This window comes from Carcharodon carcharias, chromosome 21 (assembly GCF_017639515.1).
Source record: "Carcharodon carcharias isolate sCarCar2 chromosome 21, sCarCar2.pri, whole genome shotgun sequence".
In the NCBI taxonomy this organism is placed as follows: Eukaryota; Metazoa; Chordata; class Chondrichthyes; order Lamniformes; family Lamnidae; genus Carcharodon; species Carcharodon carcharias.
Window position 1 is genome coordinate 71,330,793 of NC_054487.1, and position 24,851 is coordinate 71,355,643.

At 43.6% G+C, this 24,851-nt stretch overlaps 1 protein-coding gene across 1 annotated transcript in view; it reads right to left on the minus strand.

Moving 5' to 3' along the window:
- LOC121293181 (protein kinase C-binding protein NELL2-like) overlaps positions 1 to 24,851 on the minus strand; it is a 296,910-nt gene that overhangs the window by 109,247 nt on the left and 162,812 nt on the right. The window contains exon 14 of the mRNA XM_041215961.1: positions 14,339 to 14,461. Coding sequence (XP_041071895.1) covers positions 14,339 to 14,461 — 123 coding nt within the window. The remainder of the gene's footprint in view (positions 1 to 14,338; positions 14,462 to 24,851) is intronic.

The window sequence follows — 24,851 nt, forward strand, 5'->3', positions numbered from 1 at the left end:
GAGAGTCTTCCTCTTGATACCCGCTGAGTTCAATTTTACTAGGCAATCTTTAATGTCAAGGGCAGTCACTCTCAATGTTTGAGCCGCGGCTTTCATGAGATCTGGAATCGAGTGGACCTGGTGCAACCCAAGCTGAGCTCCGGTGAACAAGTTAGTGGTGTATAAGTGCTGCTTGATAGCACTGTCAATGACAATGTTCATCACTTTATTGATGATTGAGAGTTGACTGACAGGATGGCAATTGGAAAGATTGCTTTTGTCCTGCTTATTGCGGACAGGACATAACTGGGCAATTTTCCACTTTGTCGGGTAGATGCTGGTGTTGTAGCTGTACCACAACAGACTAGCTAGATCCACACATTGAAGCACACATTGTCAATACTATAGCTGGGGAGTGTTGGGGCCCATAACCTCTGTATTCAGTATACTCAGCTCTTTTTTTAATATCACGTGGAGTGAATGGAGTTGGCTGAAGATCGATAGCTGTGATGGTGGATAACACTTGATGAGAATATACTTAACATATGTCAAATAATAATAACCTTTGAAAAACTGTTTCTAGCGAAACCTTTCCAAGACAAGCCAAAAGGTTTCCCAAACATCAAAAAAGTTAGGTATTCCCGTAATTTCTAGTAGTTTTATTATCTGGAAAGGATTAAGCCTAATATACTGCTGCAAGGAAAAGGATACAGTAAACAAGTCACGATCTGCCCTGCACTTGTAAAAGCAGCCTTTTTTAATTGAGGGCATTAATGGACACTACACATTATGCTGCCTCATTTTAATACACATCCAAAATTGAACCGCATCATTTAAAAGTGCCACTTGCATGATAAGTTGTAATCATTTAAAATACATTTTTCAATTTTTCATTTAAAAAAAAATAAATCAAGGGTAAAAACCGTACACGTGCAGAATGCTCACTGTCAATATTTTATCTGGTTCTTTCATTTATCTTCTTCAAAGTATGATTACAAAAGCATTTTTGAAGGCATGAGTGACATAATTTCTTATGAAACTCTTTTACTCGTGCAATTTGTCATGCATGCTACACATGGACAAGCTGACAGACTCGCAAAAGAACACACAACCCATAATTTACTGTCATAACATGATAAACACATTTGATATAAGCATAATTCAATGACTTGCTCATATCATTTCAATGGCTATTCAATGCTTTATAACAAGTGGCTCAAAAAGAATGAGCAATTCATCTGTCTTTGGATGGCTTCCTTATCCCCATCATTTTTTTTGTTGTACTACATTAGAAGATCAAGCTTTAGTTTAGTGTATGTTGACTTGAGCCACAGAAATCTATTCACCTTTCTTTCTTTAAACTACACAATTTTGCATTTACTTTGTTTACTCAGATTCAGAATTCCAAACACTTGCGCATTGTAAGATTAGAAACTTATTGGGAAAATGATCAGAACTCTTACCATGTGCAGATTTTACAGAAGCAATTTCACTTGTCAATATAATTTTTTAAAAGAAAAGCTTTGGCTACAAATGAACAGTTAAAAAGCATTATCAAAGTACCTTTCAGAAGATCAATGCTCCTTAGGACTTAACCTATTTATACCTAGAAATTTAATGCTGGGGAAACCTTTTCCAAAGCCTTCTACACCACAATAACTTTCATGTATATAAGAACATAAGGATTGTTCATATGTATGTTTGCATGGAGCAGCAGTAGGTCATATGGCCCTTCAAGCCTGCTCCTCCATTTAATACGATCATGGCAGATTTTTTAACCCTAATCTACCTTTCTGCACTATTCCTGCATCCCGTAATTCCCTTAGTACCCAAAATCTAATGAGAACAGAAGAGGAGCAGAAATTGCACTGTTAATGTAAAAACTATTTCAAGTAAGGAAAAATTAATGCAAAGACAAGGGAGAAAATAACAGCTTGCACTACTCAAAATGTGGCCAAAGAAAAAAGTGAGTTTTAAAGAGGAGAGCGGTGAGGAGTAGAAGGGATTTTAGGAAAAGCATGGGGCCTGGATGGTAGAATGCAGAGGGATGGGACTGCACACGGGCAGAATTTTATGACAGCAGGATTTTATGTGCCTGTCGAAATGGGGCCATAAAATTCTGTCCCATGAGCCTAGATTCAATGTGGAGCTCAATAAGGTTACAGAGACGGGGAGTGGCAAAACCACTCTGTCAGGGGATCAGAGATCAATGTAAGTCAGTAAGCACAGGGGTGAGGGGCAAATAGAACCCGGGTGCATGATAGGATCCAGGAAGCTAAGTTTTGGATCAGTGGAAGATTATTAAGGGACAGGGATGGGGCACTAGTAGAAAAACATTAATCAAGTCTGCTGTTGGCAAAGCATTGTCTCATTTTCAGCTGCAGATGTGCTGAGGCAAAGATAGCAATAAACAACATTGGTGATGATGATGATCTGGGGTCAGAAGTATGATATGGGGTCAAGCAGAACATTGGAACTGCAAACAGTCTGAAATGGTGACCAGGAGTAGCAATGGAGTTTGTGTTAGAAGCCAAAGACAATAGCTTCAGCCTTCCCAATGTTTAGCCGAAAGTAATGGTGACTCAACCAAAACTGGATGTTGGCAATTAGCCTGATAGTATAGCAGCAACAGAGGGTTCCAAGCAGTTGGTGAGCAGGTAGAGCCGAATGTCATTAACATGTATGCGAAAGCTCACCGTGGGGCAGAACGTAGTTGAGGAAGTGAAGAAAGCTGACCAAGGGTGTATCTTTGAGGGACTTTTAATTGTGCTGGGGTAGGTTGAGAAGCCATTGTTTGAGATGCTACAGCTATGATTATATGGTAAAAGTGGAACCACGTGAGGACAATTCCATTGAGTTGGATAATGGGGGAGAGATGTTGGCGATGTCTACAGCTTTTGACATGGTTGACCACACCATCTTCCTCCATTGGCTCCTCCACTGTTGACCAGCTAGGTGAAATTGAATTTGTCCAGTTCCATTCTTATATACCTAATTGTAACCAAAGAATGAAAGGTTTCTCTTGCCGCTCCTGCATCATTGTCCCTGGTGTCCTCTGTGTATCTACCTTGCCCCCTCCTATTTCTCATTTACATGGTGCTCCTCGGCAACATCATCCGAAAATGCAGCGCCAGTTTTCACATACACAAATGAAGCCCAGTTCTACCGTCTTTCTCTATCCTGCCTCTCAATTATCAGGTTCCTTATCTGACATGCAGTGGTAGGCAAGCAGAAATTTACTCCACTTAAATAATGGGAAGACTGAAACTATTGTCTTCGATTGCCCACAACAAACTCCATTCCCTCACCATTCAACTGCTCGACAACTGTCTGAAGCTGCACTGAGCTGCTCGCAATCTTAGGATCATATCTGACCCCAAAATGTGCTTTTGATCACACATCTGCTCCTCTGCTGCTGAAACCACCATCCATGCCTTTGTTACTCCAGCACTCATGGCCAACCTCCCTCATTCTACTTTCAATATAAGTTACTTGCATCAAGTCCTATTCAACTATCACCGCTGCCCTCGCTGAGCTCCATTGGCTCCTGTTTAAGCAATGCTTGATTTTAAAATTCTTGTCCTTATTTTCAAGTGTCTCTATAGCTATGTCCCTCCCTTTCTCTGTAAACTCTTCCAGCCTCAAGCACCCCTGATTTTAATCACTCCGCTATTATTGGCTGCACCTTCAGTTGCCAAGACCCTAAGATCTGGAATTTCCTCCCAAACCTCACCACATCTCTACCTCTCTTTCCTCCTTTAAAACCTACCTTTTTAGCTAAGCTGTTTCGGTCTCAAATTTTGCTTTATAACGCTGTTGTGAAGCGCCCTGGAATGTTTTAATCATTAATGTCACTATATAGTCCAATAACGTGCTCACCCCCATATCAGTAGCTGTCGAAAGTTTGAGGGGGGATAATGCATCACATTGGCAGTCAGGGAGAAAGTATTCCAGAACTTCAGTTAAAGCTGTTCTAGTGCTGTGGGAGGGACAGAAACCTAGGCCTGAATTTTACCTTTGGTGGGCATGTGCGACCGGCGGGCCCTGGAGCATTCGTGAAACGGGCCCCTGATGGGTTTTCTTCTCCCACCCCCCCCACCCGACCACGATTTCACACCTGCTGGCCAATTAACGTGCGCTGCCGGAGTGGGGGCGGGAAGAGGGTGGGCGATGACATCACTGCGGGCGTGGGTGAGCGCCGCGAGAAAGCTCCCTGAAGGCAGAGAGCTGCCTCAGGGGGCTGAAGACCTGAAAATGCTCAAATGAATGTTTAAAAAGCTGCAAAAAAAAAATGTCCATGCATCACAATTAATCACCTGAAAATATAACTGATAAAAATGCTGCTCACAGATATTTTTATTTTATTACATAACGGAAATTTCATCCCACCCTTCGATGTGGTTTGATGAAAAACGCAAAGGCCGCCTGGCCGATTCACCCGTCCGCCAACTGTAAGGTTGGATGGGCCACGACAAAGCGTAGATAATTGCGCCGTTAATGGGCTTAATTGACCTCTTAATTGTCAGCGGGCACGCTTCCAACTTTTGCGCACACCCGCCGAGCGAAATATCGCGCGAGTGAGCAACGACATCGGGAGCTCGCCCAACGCCTTCTCGCGCCGTTTTACACCTGAACGGGGTGGGCACGCTTCCGCCCACGGGGCATAAAATTCAGGCCCCAAATGTAGAAATTCGTGAAGGGACTGGGGTACAGAGGTTTACAGATCTTTGGGACAACTACTTTCAAGGACCTTGGAGAGGAAGAGGTGATTGAAGATGGGATGGTGATCAACTAGGACAGAATTGTGGGCAGAATATTGAGCTCAGTGGGTGGCTGTGCTCCCAGCCTGGCTGAGTGTAAAATGATGCCCGATGATGTCAGGCGAGCTTCCTGATATCATCACGTAGTCCCACGGTAGTTAGATAGGCAGGGTCATACAAGAGCCAGCAGCACCTCTGCCAACAAGGCCTATTAACGCTAATAAGTTAACAACTGTCCTGAATTTTTCACTGCCCGTTCAACCTAACCGTTGACGGGCAGGCAAAAAGGCCAAGCAGCCTTCAGGTTTTTTAGGAAAGCTCATTCACGGCCGGGATGAGGTTTCCTAAAGCAAATAAAAATAAAATAAAAGTTTTAAAATTGAATTAGTGACGTGACAGGGTCACGTGAGGGACATGTTTTATGACATTTTTATTTTGTGCATTAGATTTTTTAAACAGCGCTTCATCTCCCTCAGGCAGCTCTGTGCATCAGGGAGATTGAAGCACTCGCAAAGTCTGCATGAGGCCCGCTTGCACTCCTTCCTCCCCCCCCCACCACCGCCCACATAAAATCTGGGTGCGGTGCCAATCGCAGGCAGCGGTCAGCTTCCTAACCCCCCACCGCTCCCGCCGAGTAAAATCCTGCCCTGTGAACCATGTTTTTTTTTGAGTTTGGGGTTGATGGTCATTTTGAAAGGAAAGGCGACTTTACTCGAGGCTAGGAAACCATTTATCGTGTTAGCCAGTATGTGAGCCAGAAAGAGAATAGAATTGAAGGAGTAGGAGGTCAGCCTCATGGATGAGTTGGAATTCAAGAAGGAAGGAAATAATGAGAGAACTTGTAGTGGGACTAAACCTTGGCTGCATTTAAATTTCTGTAACCAAAAATGGATGTTAATGGATACTGTTAAATAGGGGTAAACACTTTTGTAGGAGATTTCTAACATAAGATGTGTTTTTTTTTAAAAATTTGGCTTTGTAGATATTCAAATGGTTGTATGTCCATTTATTTTGTTGAGTGGTCTTGTTGGAATGCTGAGTAAGGAAATCAATGTGAATACGTCCTGAAGATTTTTTTTTTAAGAATAGGCCTGTAAATAGACTCTGAGCATAATGAAACTGACCCCTTCTCTTAATTAATCCCGTTCATTCATGTAGGAATCCATGGATGGAATTTTATGGCCCCGTCGCAGAGGTGAAATCCCGCTGGTGTAAAATTCGGCCCCATGGATAATCGTTAGTGTTCTCACCTCCGAAGCAGCTTTGTTTCCATTTTTAAGAAAACAAAATGACCAAGCGGTATTTGGGGCACCATGATAATGGGAACACATGCATTTCCATTTGCAGCTGAGTTCTTAATCTCGACTCCACCGATGCATGAAGCCCAAGCAGAAAGGAAGATAGGGGGAATAAAACTATTTTTCCAAAGGGCAATCATTAGCAGAGAACAAGAGAGAGGCTGCCTAGCCCCATGACCAGATGATTCTTACAGCCCAAGTGATTAGAGATTTTAAAAAAACACACTTAAATCATGTATCGTCAACCATGATGCTGGGAAGAAGGATATGATTTCATCTCTCATAAGTCAAATTCCCAATCTTGGTTCTATTATCAGGGGAATATATCAATTAAAGCCTGGATAATTTCCCAAGTTAGAGACAGGGCAACTCGGAGAATGAGCGCCTTGAGCTACTTGTGCACTGCGAGGGAAAGCCAGATATTTTATTCCAGCGACGGCTGCCAATAAGATACTACGGCATCACATAAAGCCTGGCACATTTGCCAGCATACTGTGGAAACGGTTGGATTTGATGGCAGTGAATTTATGGCTAGGACTATGTTACGCTGATTGTGAAAAGCAAAAAAAGTTTTATCTTTGTTTTTTAAAAAATTCCTATTATTGTAACTTTTTCCAAACTGACTTTTTAAATGGCGCTAAATCCACTATTTGAAAAAGATTGGTGAAATGGGCTGTCAAATAATCTCAGTGGAGAGAGCAGATTCCGAAACATTAGGGAAATTAATTTTTATTTGCATGAAATAAATATATAAGGAATATTTTATTTTGCATTCTGACTCCTTGTGGCTTACATATTGGTGTTAAACCCACTACCAGACTCCAACAGGAAAAGGTATTGCACCATCTCCCACTTAAAGCTCTGTAATAACTTCAAGGACAGAATTTTCCCCCCGTTGGGGGGATATTTAAGAGTGAGCGCGCGGAAGAGCGCCTCCAATTGGTGCTGCTAATTGGGAGCGCGCCACCATTTTACATGGGGGGGGGGCCACTTAAGGACCGCCAAGTGTGACATCCGCCAGGAAGCTTTATGCGCTCCCTGTGCGGGTGGGGGGGGGGGGGAGTTCCCTGAGCCGAGAGTGTGCTCTTGCGCGCATATGCACGGAAGAGCACACTTATCTCCCTGAGGCTAAGTGCTGCCTCAGGGAGATTGGCTCTACAATAAAAAATCTGAAAAATAAGAAAAAAAAAATTCCCTGACATGTCCTCTCATGCAATACTGTCACATGAGCTGGAACATGTCAAGGACCTTTAATTTAAAAAATTATTTAATTTATAAACCCTTCATGAAACCTCATCCCGCCTGTGGACAAGATTTCATGATAAATGTGAAGGCAGCCTGGGCTCTTTGCCTGCCCCCGCCAACCTTAAGGTTGGATGGGCAACTCAGTTAATTGCTTTAATTAGTTTTTAAATGGCCTTAATAGGCCTTTGACAGATCGGTGGGCGGGCAGCCGACTCGGCTGCACACCCACCCAACTGAGGATCAGAATGACGCGCTGTGAGGTCACCGCACGTCATTTTACGCATCGGCGAGCTAGGACCGAATTATGGGCTCCAGCTCGCCGACCCCAAGATTCTGCCCATTGTGTATCAAATTAAGAATGAAAGAATAGAAGCCTCATGGATAATTTTATTCTTTTGGCATGGGGGGTGGGGGGTGGTAAGGTAGTTTAATATAAGCATCCTCAACCTTCTTGCTTTTTAAACCCACCCACACCCCAGTCATAAAATTTCCATGGATCCCATCTAACACAAAACAAATATTTCTTTTCTGTATAAAATTAGTTATACAGTTAAACATAAATATTAATTATTGATGTGAAACTTGTCGCTGGTGCTAGCTGGTGCTCAGGGAGGTAGTGTGTTTGTGAACCACCTTGAGCCTGCATTAATGGTGAAGCTTGTTACTGGCCAGTGGCTGAATTGAGTGATTGTGGAACTCGAGCAAGTTAAAAATTCATGAGTCAGCGAGAGACAGAAAGACAGAGAGAGGGGGCGAGGGGCACGGACAGGACTTACAAGGCCTACTTTATACACATCCTTGAATTTTGGTGGGCTTCTTGAAATATTCTTGCAAAAGCCCAATTGCGAACGCCTGGCTTAACGTAGTACTGGCTCCTGGAAATCTAATTTTCAAAAAATCTTGCAGAGAACATGTGTTAAAGGAAGAACAAATGCTCAAAATTAGGAAAGGTTTTGATGGAATAAATAAGGAGAAATTGCTCCCGCTGGCGGGAGGGTCGGTAACAAGAGGAGACAGATTTAAGGAAATTCCCAAAAGAAAGGGAGGTGAGAAACTTTTCTATGTAACAAGTTGTTGAGATGTGGAATGCACAGCCTGAAAAGGTGAAGGAAATAGATAATAACTTTAGAAAGGAAATTGGATAAATGCTTGAAAAGGAAAAGAACTGCAGGAAAATGGGAAAAGAGCAGCATTAATTGTAGCGCAAACAGAAAATGCTGGAAAAACTCAGCCGGTCTGACAGCATCTGTGGAGAAAGAAAAATAAAGTTAACGTTTTGAGTCCGTATGACCCTTCTTCAGAGCCTTGAAGGAGGGTCATACGGACTCGAAATGTTAATTTTGTTTTTCTCTCTCCACAGATGCTGTCAGACCGGCTGAGTTTTTCCAGTATTTTCTGGGTTTTTTTCAGGTTTCCAGCACCCGCATTAGTTTGCTTTTATCTTAGCATTAATTTTGTAGAGCTGGCACTGACATGATGGGCCAAGTGGCCACCTTCTATCCTATACGATACTGTCCCATTCTCAGCCTGGTGATGTATTTTCAAACAGTGCAGGAGAATCTTTTTGCCAGTGGCAAATCGGAAAGGCATTCATTAACTTCAAATGCAAAACTTGGTTCTTCCATATTCTGTATAAAAGGTTAAGTAGGAGAAATTTACAGTGGTGGGGCTGCTGTGAACAGAACCTCTGTCCTGCACAGAGAAATCCTCTCTTTGGCAATATAGTAAAAAGCCAAAAGCAAAAAACTGCAGATGCTGGAAATCCAAAACAAAACCAAAAATAAAAATAGCTGGAAAAACTCAGCAGATCTGACAGCATCTGCGGAGAGGAACACAGTTAACGTTTCAAGTCTGTATGATTCTTCAACAGAACTAAGGAAAAATAGAAGAGAGGTGAAAATTAAGCTGGTTTAAGGAGGGGGTGGGTGGGAGGGTGGGACAGGTAGAGCTGGATAGAGAGCCAGTGATAGGTGGAGATTGCCAAAAGATGTCATAGGCAAAAGGACAAAGAGGTGTTGACCGTGGTGATATTAGCTAAAAAATGTGCTAATAGCTGACATTAAAAAGCCAGTTTGCCTACACAAAACTGGGTGAGCAAATGGGACATGAAAGCTTGTTCATCTGTTAGTGTGGCTTGAACTTTTTTTCCCTATGCTAGGGACACGCTGCAAGTGATGTTGGTGTCACCGGGTGATGAGGCAAATTGACCATATAACATTCCTGTCTGTATGTCTACAGATTAGTTCAATTGAAACACATTTGTCTTCACACTCTTTTCTACCCCCACTCCTCTCCACCACCAACCCCCCCCAACCCCCACCCCGCCCATCACCATCAACCCTTTCTCAAAAGAGCTTATAAAATAATCGCATTGCTATTGCACTTGACTATTCAAGCATTTAACCACTTCTTCAGGGAATAAATTGCATGTAGCTCTTCAATAGATATCCCTAATGGAATCATGAACAGTAGAAAGTCAATGACAGTGATCTGTGTGAGCAATCACTTTAACCAACTCTTCTATGTTAGTTTTAGCAAGATGCACAGATGTGGAAAATTGACTCTGACACACACTTCTATTTGATAAATTGTTTTTAAACTTGCTAACCTATATTTTCACACACTGCATCCACTGTTCTTAAGCAAGACTAAATAATGGTAGTTGTGATAAAGCATGTGAAATAAAATCAGGAACTACGGAGAATGTGCAAAAGATCAAAGGCACCTGATGAAGATCTCGCCCAAACGTTTGTTTTGATTTCTTTCAAAAGCTGCTTTGTATTTGTCATTTTCTGTATTTATTTTGATATAATAAATATAAGAAATATCAGAGTCCTTTGGTCCTCTTAGGTTTTGGTGGGGGGGTGGGGGGGGATGGGTGGCGGGTGGTGGATTTTATTTAAGGGGGATGTGAAGGCACTCAAAGTTTGTTAAACGGGATCTTCCTGTTTAACAGAGGCAGAGGTTAATATGCAATTTGACCTGAGGTTGGTAGCTGTAGAATGCAGTGCCTGTCCTTGTGTCTGGCTAGGAATTCCACTCCGACAGCTGAGTAGGACTGTAGTCCCAGCTGCTAAAAGTTTAAATGTTTGAGAGCACCAGCTTTTGCATTCTCAAAGTACTTTTTTTTTAAATTTTGCATCAGTGTATATACTGCTCAGGGGATCCATGGTTTACATTGAGCACTTATTAAATTCAGCTTCGCACCACAAGCAGAGTTGTGGGGTTGATTTTTAACTTGCCAAGATCGCCATTATCGCCTGATAATGGCCTCAAAATGGAATTGGAAGACATACAGTCTGACCATATTAACAGCAACACTCATTTTAGACGCCGGCATTTGTACAGGGCCTATTGCTAGGCAGCCATCCAGTTCAGTTGGTAGGCCCTCTTTCACTCAGTTAGCTACAACATAACTATAACATAGTGAGACCATCCTGGAAACTGTCAGTACTGGTTTACAACACTTAAGGCGCGAGAAAGAGGAGGGTCACTTTAACCTAATCCACCTGGCTAACTGGATCAGATCAGCTGCTAGTTTAACACCAAGTCTGATCTTTATTTTTTCACTGACTTGAACAGAAAGTAAAATCTGGCTGGGTGTAAACTGGGCAGTTGATCTGATCCTATCAGTTTCCAGCTGGGTGGGTTAAGTTTAAAATTATACCCTCGATCAACATTGATTTGAGAAAAACACCTTCATTAACTCGTGTAAGCTTACCTATTGAGGAAGGAAGTTGAATGTCAAAGTGATATTCTGTTGTACACATTCATTTGTGCATGATGCAGAAAGAATGCAAAACCTCAAACTTTGATCTTTTCACCCTAAAAAATCAGTTTATTAATTTAAGAGTCATTGAAGGTATGGAACAGGCATCAAACTGAGCCTCAATTTAAACTCCTGGTTTATATACTGTAGTTTAAGTTATTTGGTTCAGTGTCTTTCTGATTCAGTAACACAGGGCAGAATTTCACCACAGCGGGATTCCCGCTGTCATCAATGGGATTTATAACGGCCCAGCCGCATTTTATGGCCCCGTCCCCACCGAAATGGGGCCATAAAATTCTGCCCACAGTGTGGGCATTCTTTGAATGCTGTCTCGGAACAAAGATCAAGGCCAGAGTCTTCTGCTCGGCATGCGGGGGTGGGGGGGGAGGGGGCAGGAGCGGGGGAGGGATGTGGGAGGGGGTGAGGGGGCAGGCCCCGCACAGCGATGCGTAAAATGACGCGCGGTGGTGTTGGGCATGCATCCCGATGTCACTGCATGCCATTCTGATCTTCCATTCGGCAGGCCCGCACCGGAGTCGGCTGCACGTTCGCCGAACAGTCAAAGGCCTGTTAAGGCCATTAATTATACAACTAACCCTATTGAGAAAGCTGCCCGTCCAACCTTAAGGTTGGTGAGCAGGCAAAGAGCCCAGGCGGCCTTTGCATTTCTCATGAAACCTCATCCGCGGGCGGGGATAGGTTTCATGAAGGTTTATTAATTAATTTAAAATTTTTATTAAAAGTCGTAAATATGTCCCAGCTCATGTGACACTGAGGGGACATGTCTGAATAATTTTTTTTTTTTATTTTTAACCATTTTTTGCACTGAACTTAATCTCCCTGAGGCAGCTCCATGTTCATGCATGAAAGAGCACAGGCCCCAACTCCCCCTCCTCCCTCCGGCCTGCACAGGTAGTGCTGAGCGCTTCCAGGTGCCCGTCACACTGGCCGGGCCTTAATTGGCCTGCCCACGTAACATGGCAGTGCGCAGCCGATCGCAGGCTCTGCGCCCACCCATGCCCGCTCCCAACCTGCCCGCCTGATGGGGAGAAAATTGACACCCGAGAGAATTTATGCTGGGTTATGTAGGACAAGACTAAAGTCATCATGAAGCCTAATATATCAGCAACATGGTTCAACCAAGGTGCCAGCTGTGGCTCAGTTGGTCGCGCTGATCTGAGTCAGGATGTTTGAGTTCAAGACCCACGCCAAGACTTGAAAACAAATAAATCAAAGCTGAGGGAGTGCTGCACTGCCGGAGGTGCTGTCTTTCAGATGAAATGTTAAGTCAAGGCCCAACTGCCACTCGAGTGAAAGTAAAAGATCCTATTGCAGTTGCGAGTTATCCACCAACCAATCAACATCACAAAAACAGATTATCTGGTCCTTGCTGTCATGGGATTTAGCTGGGGCTGCCACTTTTCCTACATTATAGCAGTGAAGAATACTTAATTGGCCGTAAAAGTACTTAGGAACTGCATGTGGTCTACGGAAAAGCAAGTGTTCCTTTATTTTATGGTTCGCCACACTATGGTTAATTCTGTATGTGAGCTTTTAATACAACAGACAGATTTTCATATGAAAATTACATTGTCTGCTTTTTACAGATGTGCAGCAGTGCCCCTTCAAAACTCACAATTTCAACCAGTTTACACTCAAATTGTGCCTGTGCTATGTTTCCACATGCTTGGATTTGATAGCTTTTATACAAATGGTCATGATAATTATTAAGAAGCAGAACTGCTTATTTTGTCTTCCAAATATGAGACGCTTAAAGATTATTATTTACTCATTTCAGTATCTTTTGATATTCAAACGATTGCATTAATAGGGTTCCATTAGCAGCTCTGTAGCTATGGAAACTGTAGCAAAAAGATGCAAGGGATCTCTATAATAATCAAAGTGAGTGATTCTTGGGAAATTTTGTGGAGACTTTTGAGCCTGATATATTTTATATCTAGCTGGCTGTGGAAAACTGAAAATGCCAGTTTAGCTCCTAAAGCATGAAGTCCATTATGTGCAGTATGGTGCTTCTTTTATAGTTGGTAATTGATGTGATTGTGACTAGCCAGAGAAATCCTGTGGTCCAAACCTTGAGCCACATCATTCGCTAGGATGATAAGATTACTGTTACATACTCCAAAAGTTCTCTTAATATAAACTGTTCAGTTTGTTCAGTTGGTTGCAATTTTGGCATGTTGCTTCTGCCTTCATGAAGGAATTAAATATTTGGGAGGTGAGGGGGGTGCGGTGAGGTTAACATCAGCCTATGCCAACAGCGCGAAAAGGCTCCTAGCAAATTGAAAGCTGATTTTTCACCTCACCCGATCTTTCCACTGAAGTTCTCTGAACAATAGTTCAAGCTCTTTCTTCAGAGGATTGTTTCTTAATCTCACTATCGTTTTTTTCTTGGTTTGAAAATAAAAATCTTGGCAACATTTTCCAAGTCAAAGGAATATAAAACCTGGCACGATGAAAGCTCAGCAGCCGATTCACTGCCAGCCCTTTTTGTGCTGCCTGGCATAGACCAATTTAACCCCCTTTGACTTTGTAACTAATAGTATTGGAGATTCCCGGGGTTAATATGATGAGTCTAAATTCAATGACGAGCTTTCCCTGCTCCACTTGTCGTCCCCATGCGAAAAAGAAAGCCAAGATTATCTCCATTCCAAAGCCATTTTTTGGCAGTGTGGTCATGTCTATTGACAATAGCTGATCTCAATCAACAAGTGACTTTGGGATGATAGGATTTAGCTGAATTATTTATGGGACTGTTAAAGTGTAGAATCATTCAGTTTTATTTAAGAAACTTGTACTTTATGTGAGATTATAGGTACATTCTTTTGACTGCTGCAGCAAAAATATACTAATCAGACTGAAACATAGATACTGCGGGGATTGTTAACTTCAGTACACTGCAGAAACAGACTGGGAGAAAGGTAAGACGGCAAACTTCATTTGCCACCAATTCCGACTTCAATGCCACTTATTTGGTGGTAGATTATGTGGCCAGTGGACTCACTTGAGTGTTTGTGAATTGCTGCAAATCGGGAACTTGTAACATCAATGAGATATTGATTGTGTTGCAATTTATGCCTGACATATGCCTTTGACAGGTCTTTTTGTCATCAGAAAGGCAAGGAGCACAATAACATTCTTGTATATGCACCAAGCCACAGTGATTGGACAGTGCTGGAAAGAAAATCCACTAAACCATTTTATTTAAGTCTCTTGGAAAGTGTTAGAGTTTCAACCAGACAGCTAATAAATATCTTGGCAGTACTTACCCTTACAATGAGTGCCATTGCCAGTATATCCCGGTTTACAGATGCAGTTGTGGCCTCCGACAGTATTAAAACACAGAGCGTTCTCATCACAGCTGTGCTGCATTGTGCTACATTCATCATGATCTGAGGGAAAGAAAAGGAAAAATCATATGCATCATAATAAACTCAATTGTGATTAAAGCGCATTTCCAAAATTCTGATTTAAAAAAAGGAATATTTTTAAATGTTCCCTTTACTTTGGCCACAGAGTGAAGAATCCCAAATGTCAACATAAGGAATCAATTGTGAAATATTCTGCTTTTCCATTCTTTAAGACAAATAAAAATATCTATTCTTATTTTGTAGCAAGATTTTTCATTTATATCTTGTCTCCCATGGGCTTATTAATATTTAGCTGCTAACCTGACCTGTCCCTTTTTAAGGTCACCGTGAGGGTGTTGTGTCGAGATTGATTAGAGATTTGTTTCTGGAGATGAAAATTTCTTCAGATTGTCAGGTCCTCTCTTTGTTGCCTTAACAAACTTTCAAGGTAAGGAATTGCTCAGTTGTGATCTGTTAAGGTTTTCAACAAGGTGCAATATTGGGTGTGTGACGACCCTCAAACCTTTCACATAATTATACATCTCGAGGCAGTGGCAGATACATGAGAGGGTATGCTTTGAAGTTTCCAAATTGCTATCGAACACAATCTCATACCGATCATTTAAATTAACCTTATTATTTTTTGCTGTCGGTTCTCAAGATATGAGGCTGAATATTACGCTCGGCACGCGGGTGCACGCCCAAAGCACCCGAGCGTAAAATGACACGCAATATTGTGTTCGGCGGACACGTGCCGGAGTCAGCTACATGCCCTTGTCAATTAAAAGGCCTATTAAGGCCACTAACAATCTAATTAAAGACAAAGTTATGTTGCCCATCCAACCTAATGGTTGGTGGGCAGGCAAAATGGCCAAACAGGCTTTACAATTTTTAGGAAACCTCATCCACGAGCAGGATGAGGTTTCCCAAAGCAAATAAGCGTCAAATAAAAATTTTATTTTTGAATTAAAAACATGTCCCAGGTCATGTGACAGAGCCACATGAGGGGTCATGTTTCATGACAATTTTATTTCCTTCATTATTTTTTTAAATCAGCGCTTCATCTCCTTGAGGCAGTTTCATTCACATGCGCGAAGATCATGCTAGGCCCACTCGCCCTCCTCCTCCCACCCACACAGGCAGCACTCAGTGCTGCCGCTCATGTTCCACGCTGGGTGGGCCTTAATTGGCCTGCCCACGTGAAATCGCGGTGCGGAGCTGATCACTGGTGGCGGTCGGCTTCCCGACTGCCCCAGCCTGCCCTCACCAAGCACCCCCGCCAAGGGCAAAATCCTGCCCATGTAGTTAAATTTATTACCTATCTCTAGTTGCTATAACAACTGTATGGCTTTCTAGCTTCCTTTAAGGGGCACTAAGAGTTAACCACATCATATGAACAGAGCCACTTTTAAGTCAGGTGAGGCTGGGATGAAAGATTGAAAAGTCCTAAAGAACCTTTAATGAACCCGTTGGGTTTTCATGACAACCTGACAACGCTTACTGGAGTTAGCCCACAAAATACTACAGTTATTGAATTCAATTCACAGCTGGATTTGTGGAACTTGGATTACTTTTAGTTTGATTTTCTGGGGCACCATAAGGGATGTGCCTGGTCTGGATCATAATGTGGGATATTGAGAAGTGAATTCAGATGATAATTTTGTGTTGTACAGCATGCCTGATCTCCAAGTCCTGCACCATCTTTAAACCTAATTATTTGTTTAATCCTTAAATAAATTTTATTATTCAGAGATATATGTATCATTCTGCCAATCCTTTTTGGTCTGACCTTCATTATCTTGCATACTTTAATAACACTATGAAGTCAAGTGTAGTAAGCTAGGTACCATCAGCATGCATATGAGAGCTGATTCCCTCCCTCCACCACCAGCTACACCCCCCTCCCCCACCCGTCCCTCACACAATGCTTGTGTTTGTGAATAATGTCATTGAAGGGCAACATATCGGAGGAATAATTGAAGACTAAAGATGAAGGGTGGAATTTTCTGTGCCTGTTGGCACTGGGGAGAGGAGAATGTGAGAGGAGGACCCTGATCCAGGCAATCAGCTGGGGAGGTGGTGGCTTGGTGGTATTGTCACTGGACTAGCATTCCAGATGACCCATGGTAATGCTCTGGGGACCAGGGTTCGAATCCCACCATGGCAGATGGTGAAACTTGAATTCAATAAGAATCTGGAATTAAAAGCCTGGTGATCACCATGGGCGGAAGTTTTTGCTCCACGGGCAGGCGTGCACCCGACCGCTGGAGCGTAAAATGATGCACATTGACGTCGGCCAAGCATGTTGGTGTTGCGTGCACGCACGAAGTTCACGCTCAGCCTGTTCGCCCCCCCACCTTCCTCACAGGCAGCACTCAGCGCTGCCACTCATGTTTCATGCTGGGCGGGCCTTAATTGGCTTGGGAGTGTGAAATTGCGGTGCCGTGCCAATCGCAGGTAACAGCCGGCTTCCCAGTCACCCCCGCCGAGCCCGCCAGCCAAGGGCAAAATTCTGCCCCGTGAAACCATTGCCGATTGTCTAAAAACCCACCCGGTTCACTAATGCCCTTTAGGGAAAGAAATCTGCCGCCCTTACCTGGTCTGGCCTACATGCGGCCCAAGACCCACAGGAATGTGGTTGACTCTTAAAAAAATGCCCTCTGAGCAAGGGCAATTAGGGACGGTCAATAAACACTGGCCTAGTCAGCGCTGCCCACATCCCATGAACAAATAAAAAAAAGCACCACCTAGAGGAGAGTGTGAGAGGAGAACACCAAGCCAGGCAGTCAGCAGCACCTAGAGGAGAATGCAAGAGGGCGACCCTGGGTCAGCAGCACCTAGCACCTAACATCACAAGAGAAACATAAATTCATTGGTTGGTGAGAAACTGCTGTTAGGGAGTGTCATCAAATAGCTGAGAATTAGAAAAGCGCATCTTTTTAAAAGAAGGGGCTACTTACATTTAAGTAAGAAACATAAGCAATAGGGAAATAAAGTTAAGTCAAGAAAACAAAATTCTCAACATGTCCCATCTCATGTGACAATGTCACATGAGATGGGACATGTTTATAAATTACAGTAAAACTTTATTAAACTGTTTAAAACCCTGCATGAACTGTCATTCCGCCGGTGGATGAGGTTTCATGTTTTATCCATTAGCCGCCAGGGCTCCTGGCCTGTCCGCCAAACTTAAGGTTGGACGGGCAGGTCCTTTAATTGTATAATAGATCCTGTCAATGGCTTCAATTGGCCATTGACAGGTCAGGGGGGTGCAGCTGATTTTGCTGCGCCCCCGCCTTCCTGAAGATTTAAAAGGGCCGGGATGACAGGTTCCCCCCCCCCGAAATCATTCCACCTCATTTTACGCGTCAGTGAGTGGGCCCCGCCCCCTGCTCACCGACAGCAAAATTCGGCCCGCAGTGTTTAAGGATAACTTTTTTCTGTGAATCATGCACAATTGAAGCTGATATTTTATTATTTGGTTCCTGAGTTTAAAAGTCACAGACAATTTCGATGTTATGATATTTTCTTCTAATAAAGGCATTTGCACGGTGCTATGAAACAGTACGAGGTTTTCCAGGGCCAGTATTAATGTGACAGATTTGATCTTGTATTCACTTTTTGGCCTCTTGTTTTAGATACTGAGTGGTAGCGACATTTTGGAAAAGAAATCACTGGCTGGGATTTTCTGTGCCCGCCAGTGTCGAGTGTGTTTGGTGGCGGGAGCGTACAATATGGCACGGTCGCTTTCACGACGGCTTGAAGCCAGTCTGTGATCGTCCGCTCAGCTCGCCGATGGCGGGGGCCTCGTTTCCCACCATCAGACGTCAGGAACCTCATTGTAATATATCAGCACGTTATTATAAGGCCAGCCCGCCGGATTCATCACCCACTAACACCCCCACCACCCTCCCACTGGATCCCCCCAGCCGGAAAACACGGCAATGTGTTTCACAACAGCACATGAGCGACGTGTCGGGCTGGGGAAGGGTGAGTTCTATCAGCTCCCAGACGTCAGACAATTATTTTTTTTTAACTAGTTTAACAGCATAAAAATATGCAACGCATTTAATTTTCAGTATTCCATTTGACCATCTAGACCAATCGATTAGACCTGCACTCTCAGCCTTCATTCAAGCAGTCTCCTTTCAGATACAGAATTACCTGGAAAAACTCAGCAGGTCTGGTAGCATCGGCGGAGAAGAAAAGAGTTGACGTTTCGAGTCCTCATGACCCTTGGATGTTGGTCCTGGTTGCATTTGGGACCTGTCCTAGATGCAATAGGACTCTATGGTAGTTGAGGAGCTGGAAAGGATCAGATTTGTCCTTGGTTACGCCTCACCATTGAGCTTTCGTATGTAAACAAATCCTTGTCACCTCGGCTGGTTGCCACATACCTTCTGTGGGATCCTGGATATAAACATATCCCAACTGTACACTTGGCAATTCTGTACCCACTTTTCTATCATGCACGTTGGCCACCTTATCTTGCAGTTTTAAAAGTTACTCTCTGGTTTCTGAGAGAGTAGAATCGGTAAGAGTAGGTAAATTGGTATGCACTGGTCTGTCAAACATGAGCTCCACCAGTGATGGAATAGTTGCACTTAATGGTGTCGCTCACAGGTGTAGCAGTACAATGTGTAGATCTTGCTTGGTCTGTCTACATTTGAGAATTAGGGATTTCACTGTGCAAATCATCCATTCAGCTAGGCTATTAGGTCGAGGGAAATGAGGAGGAGTAGTGTGATTGATATTCCATTTATCATACATATCCTGAAATGGCTTATCAACAAATTGCGGACCATTTAACTATAAAGATTTCTCTAAGCACACCAAACAAACTGAAAATAGCACTTAGCGTATGCGCAACAGTTGTGCTTGATGTATTGTGCAATGGTCAAATGATGGGGTACTTGGTAAAGTAGTTGACGATAACTACGAAGTCAGTACCATGGACATTTAAGAGGTAGGATGCGTTTTTGGACCAAGGATGGGTAGGGACTTCATGTGGAATCAGTGGTTCTTTGTGTTGACTTGGCATATGCTCTTGACATGCCTCACACTTCTTGATGACAATTTCGGTGTCATTCTTCAAACCCGGACAGTAGACTGTCTCACTTGCAAGTCTTCTCATCCGATCTATGCCCATGTGTGAGTGATGAAGTTGTTGAAGAATAGGTTGCAAAGATTCTGGTATGATGAAGATGCCTAGCTCAACCCGGTAAGGCCAAAATGATTTCACGGGTTTGTGGACATGCTGAAATGAAGCAGGCCATCCTTCGATGATGGTTTTCCAGTTTCTGTAGTGTAGAATCTTCTACCATTTCTTCTTGTAGCTGCTGATGCTTGCATTGTGCAAAATGTACCAGATCAATTTGGAGAACATCTTCAAGTTTGATGTGAATGAAGTCAACTTGTAGATCCAAGGATATATGTCCTGTTTTCGTGGGATTAGGCAATCTGCTATGTGTATCCGATGTGGCCATCGAGTTACCTGACTTGCACCTAATCTCAGTCATAACCTGGAATCTTTATCAACAGACATTGCAATCTTGGTGGTGCGCTGGCCAATGGTTTTCACCAAGTCATCTCCAGTGGCTCGTGGCCAGTCTCTCCACAAATCTTTTTGCCAAATAGAGAAGAATGAAAACGCATGATTCCAAACATTAAAGCTAATGTTTCCCGCTCTAAGTTGGAGTAGTCGGATTGTGTTACAGAGATTTTGAAATAAATGGTTCGCCTTTTTGTAGTCTGCATGCTACCAAACCTTTCTGTGAGGAATCTATCTTCAGAGTAGTTGTCCTCTTACAATTGTAAAATTGCAATGTCAATGTTTCAGGTAATAATTGTTTCAGAGCTTTGAAGAGGGATTAGTGGTCACAGAAAAAGCACATCCTTTCTCAACAATTCCCTCAGTGATGATGATTTTTGAGCGAAATTGGATATGGAAACAAGAAATTAAAGTGACCTGGACATCTTCGTAGATCATCCTTATCTTATGGAGTTGGCATGGTCTTAATGTCCTCCTATTTCACTTGAGTCGGGACATATGCCAGCACTGGGATAAGTAGACCTGAATAAATTGATCTGCTGCACATTGATGGCATGTTTCAGACTGTCATGCCACTTGCATCAATAAGTGCATATGGTCATGTTCTTGTTTTGTTCTTCTCACAATAGCAAAGTCGTCAGCAATACAGCCACGATGTAGAACATCTATGACACCCAGGAGGATTGAATGTACTTGCAGTCCAGGACTATGAACCTGCACATGGAATTGGTGAAACATTGTATGCTGAAAATTGCGCAGTAGTAGGTTCCGCCATGGCCCTCCATGTCCGTGGATACATGTCTTTCGGAGCCCATAGAGGTAGGACGTTAGCACTTGCCCCTGTTCAATCTTGGCCAATAACTAATAGTTACCAACTTTCTTAGGGTAGATCATTTGAATCTTGACAAATATTTCAGGTGGTGTGACGGTATCTACATTTTCCACAGGACTGATGGTGTGAAACATACTCTCCACTCTCTGCGGCTTGTCGTGCACATCATAGTCATGTTTTGGTTTGTCAGTGACCTTGGGTACATGTCCCTAATGGGATACTGGATGGTCATTCTTATTGCTTGTAGGTATCCATTGTGTACAGTCTATTTGAATCAGTGCACATCTCTTTGCAGCTGCATTAGCCTTTGCTCTAGTGCACTACCGCTGCCAATGGTCCTTTCTGCTACATGCCTTGCAGAATTGCTGAAAAGCTGGGCATTTCCTACATGGAGGCAAACTTGAAGATGTTCTCCAAATCGATCTGGTACATTTTGCACAACGCAAGTCTCAGTAGCTAAAAGAAGAAACGGCAGAAGGTTCCCACAACAGGAACTGTGGAAAACCATCATCAAAGGATGGCCTGATTCAATTCAGCACCTTCCACATGTCTTGCTGGTGTTCTAGTGAAAGCGTCAGTAATTGGGGCTGTACTTAGGACCTGTAAGCTTTGTCAACCTGTGAGGATCACTTCATACTTACATCTATTCTTGAGTAGCTCTTCGATGCTATACATTTTTGGCTTGTCTAGCAGATGCTTCCATGGGAGTGGATGTGATCAGCAACTCGACAGTTCTGTCTGCTAGCTCTGTGTTTGAAAAATCAGAGTACGCACCCTTTTCTCTGTATCGCTGACAAATTGGCCAATGGATTCTGTAAGCTGTTGTTGAAGTGATACGAACTCTAGTCGATGAATACAGAAGTTTAACCCAATTCTGAACCAGTCTTCCCAAGTGGTCCATATCTTTTGGGGATCACTTAGCTCTTATGGCTTGCTTGTCTGGTTCAGACACATCTGAATCAAGAAAGCATAGCTCTGTCGCTGTTTAAAGATTTTGAATTCAGATAGTAAATCAGCTGCATCCCAATTCAAACTGGGGAATTTTGTGGACATTCTGACAATATCCCTTTGACTTTCCTCCTTGTTTTATTCAATTTATCAGCAACTCCCAAAGATACCTGTAATAATTGCAACCTTCTCTGGCCCGATTTTTATGACAGTTTTGTTTTTATTTTGTTTTACACTCCTTGCTTGCTTTTGATCCGGTCCACACCCTCATCACTCCTCTTCCCAAATGACATAACCCGGTACTGTTCCTCTCAATGCGCTGTCCCACTGATGGAACTAACAGGTTATGCACAGCAATCTCACCACGAGGGATCCACCTGCTTACCAGCTCTTTATATGAGCACTGTGTTCTCCAGGCTTTTCTGTGCAGTCACCACACTGCAATTTCAAAACTTTCTGATACTGCAGATGAACTATAGTCTGACCAGAATGTTAAGGATTGTCTAAAGCCATGTAGCACGATCTAAGGTTGTTCACCATGTTGTACTTGAACGTGGTTAACAGTGAGGTTGAGAGTCTTGGGCTACAGAAAGATATAGATGGGCTGGTCAAAAGGGCAGATAAGTAGCAGATGGAATTTAAGCCTGAAAAACATGAGGTGATACACTTTGGAAGGAGTAATTTGACAAGAAAGTATTCAATGGCATGATACTAGGAAGTCCTGAGGAACAAAGGGATTTTGCCGTGTGTCCATAGATCTCTAGAGGCAGAGGGGCATGTTAGTGGGGTGGTGAAAAAGGCATACGGGACACTTGCCTTTATCAATTGAGGCATAGATTGCACAAGTAGGGAGGTCATGTTGGAGTTGTATAGAACCTTGGTAAAGCCGCAGCTGGAGTACTGTGTGCAGTTCTGGTCGCCACATTATAGGAAGGACGTGATTGCACTGGAGGGGGTGCAGAGGAGATTCACCAGGATGTTGCCTGGGATGAAACATTTAAGTTATGAAGAGAGGTTGGATAGACTTGGGGTTGTTTTCGTTGGAGCAGAGAAGACTGAGGGGTGACCTGATCGAGGTGTACAAAATTATGAGGGATAAAAACAAAAAACTGCGGAGGCTGGAAATCCAAAACAAAAACAGAATTACCTGGAAAAACTCAGCAGGTCTGGCAGCATCGGCAGAGAAGAAAAGAGTTGTCGTTTCAAGTCCTCATGACCCTTCAACAGAACTGAGTAATATTAGGAGAGGGGTGAAATATAAGCTGGTTTAAGTTGGGGGTGGGGTGGGGGGAGAGAAGTGAGGGGGTGGGGGGTGGGGTTGTAGGGACAAGCAAGCAGTGATAGGACAGATAATCAAAAGATGTCACAGACAAAAGAACAAAGAGGTGTTGAAGGTGGTGATATTATCTAAACGAATGTGCTAATTAAGAATGGATGGCAGGGCACTCAAGGTACAGCTCTAGTGGGGGTGGGGTGGAAAGACTAACAGGGCATAAAAGGTATAGATTTAAAAATAATGGAAATAGGTGGGAAAAGAAAAATCTACATAAATTATTGGAAAAAACAAAAGGAAGGGGGAAGAAACGGAAAGAGGGTGGGGATGGAGGAGGAAGTTCAAGATCTAAAGCTGTTGAATTCAATATTTAGTCCGGATGGCTGTAAAGTGCCTAGTCGGAAGATGAGGTACTGTTCCTCCAGTTTGCATTGGGCTTCACTGGAATAATACAGCAAGCCAAGGACAGACACGTGGGCAAGAGAGCAGGGTGAAGTGTTAAAATGGCAAGCAACAGGAAGGTTTGGGTCTTTCTTGCAGGCAGACTGCAGGTGTTCTGTAAAGCGGTCGCCCAGTTTATGTTTGGTCTCTCCAATGTAGAGGAGATCGCATTGGGAGCAATGAATGCAGTAGACTAAGTTAGGGGAAATGCAAGTGAAATGCTGTTTGGGCCCTTGGATGGTGAGGAGGGAGGAAGTGAAGGGGCAGGCGTTGCATCTTTTGCATGGGCATGGGGAGGTGCCATAGGAGGGGGTTGAGGAGTAGGGGGTGATGGAGGAGTGGACCAGGGTGTCACGGAGGGAATGATTCCTATGGAATGCCGCCGGGGGGGGAGGTGAAGGGAAGATGTGTTTGGTGGTGGCATCATGCTGGATTTGGCGGAAATGGGGGAGGATGATCCTTTGAAAGCGGAGGCTGGTGGGGTGATAAGTGAGGACAAGGGGGACCCTATCATGTTTCTGGGAAGGAGGAGAAGGTGTGAGGGACGATGCGCGGGAGATGGGCCGGACACAGTTGAGGGCCCTGTCAACCACCGTGGGTGGAAAACTTCGGTTAAGGAAGAAGTAGGACATGTCAGAGAAACTGTTTTTGAAGGTAGCATCATCAGAACAGATGCGACAGAGGCGAAGGAACTGAGAGAATGGGATGGAGTCCTTATAGGAAGCGGGGTGTGAGGAGCTGTAGCCGAGGTAGCTGTGGGAGTCGGTAGGCTTGTAATGGATATTGGTGGACAGTCTATCACCAGAGATTGAGACAGAGTCAAGGAAGGGAAGGGAAGTGTCAGAGATGGACCACGTGAAAATGATGGAGGGGTGGAGATTGGAAGCAAAATTAATAAATTTTTCCAGGTCCTGACGAGAGAATGAAGCAGCACCGAAGTAATCATCGATGTGCCGGAGAAAGAGTTGTGGGAGGGGGCCGGAGTAGGACTGGAACAAGGAATGTCCCGCATACCCCATAAAGAGACAAGCATAGCTGGGGGCCATGCGGGTACCCATAGCCACACCTTTTATTTGGAGGAAGTGAGAGGAGTTAAAGGAGAAATTGTTCAATGTGAGAACAAGTTCAGCCAGATGGAGGAGAATAGTGGTGGATGGGGATTGTTCGGGCCTCTGTTCGAGGAAGAAGCTAAGGGCCCTCAGACCATCCTGGTGGGGGATGGAGGTGAAGAGAGATTGGATGTCCATGTTGAAGAGGAAGCAGTTGGGGCCAGGGAACTGGAAATTGTTGATGTGACATAAGGTGTCAGAGGAAGATTATGAGGGACATGGACATGGGGATAGAGAGCAGCTGTTCCCCTTAGTTGAAGGGTCAGTCACAAGGGGAC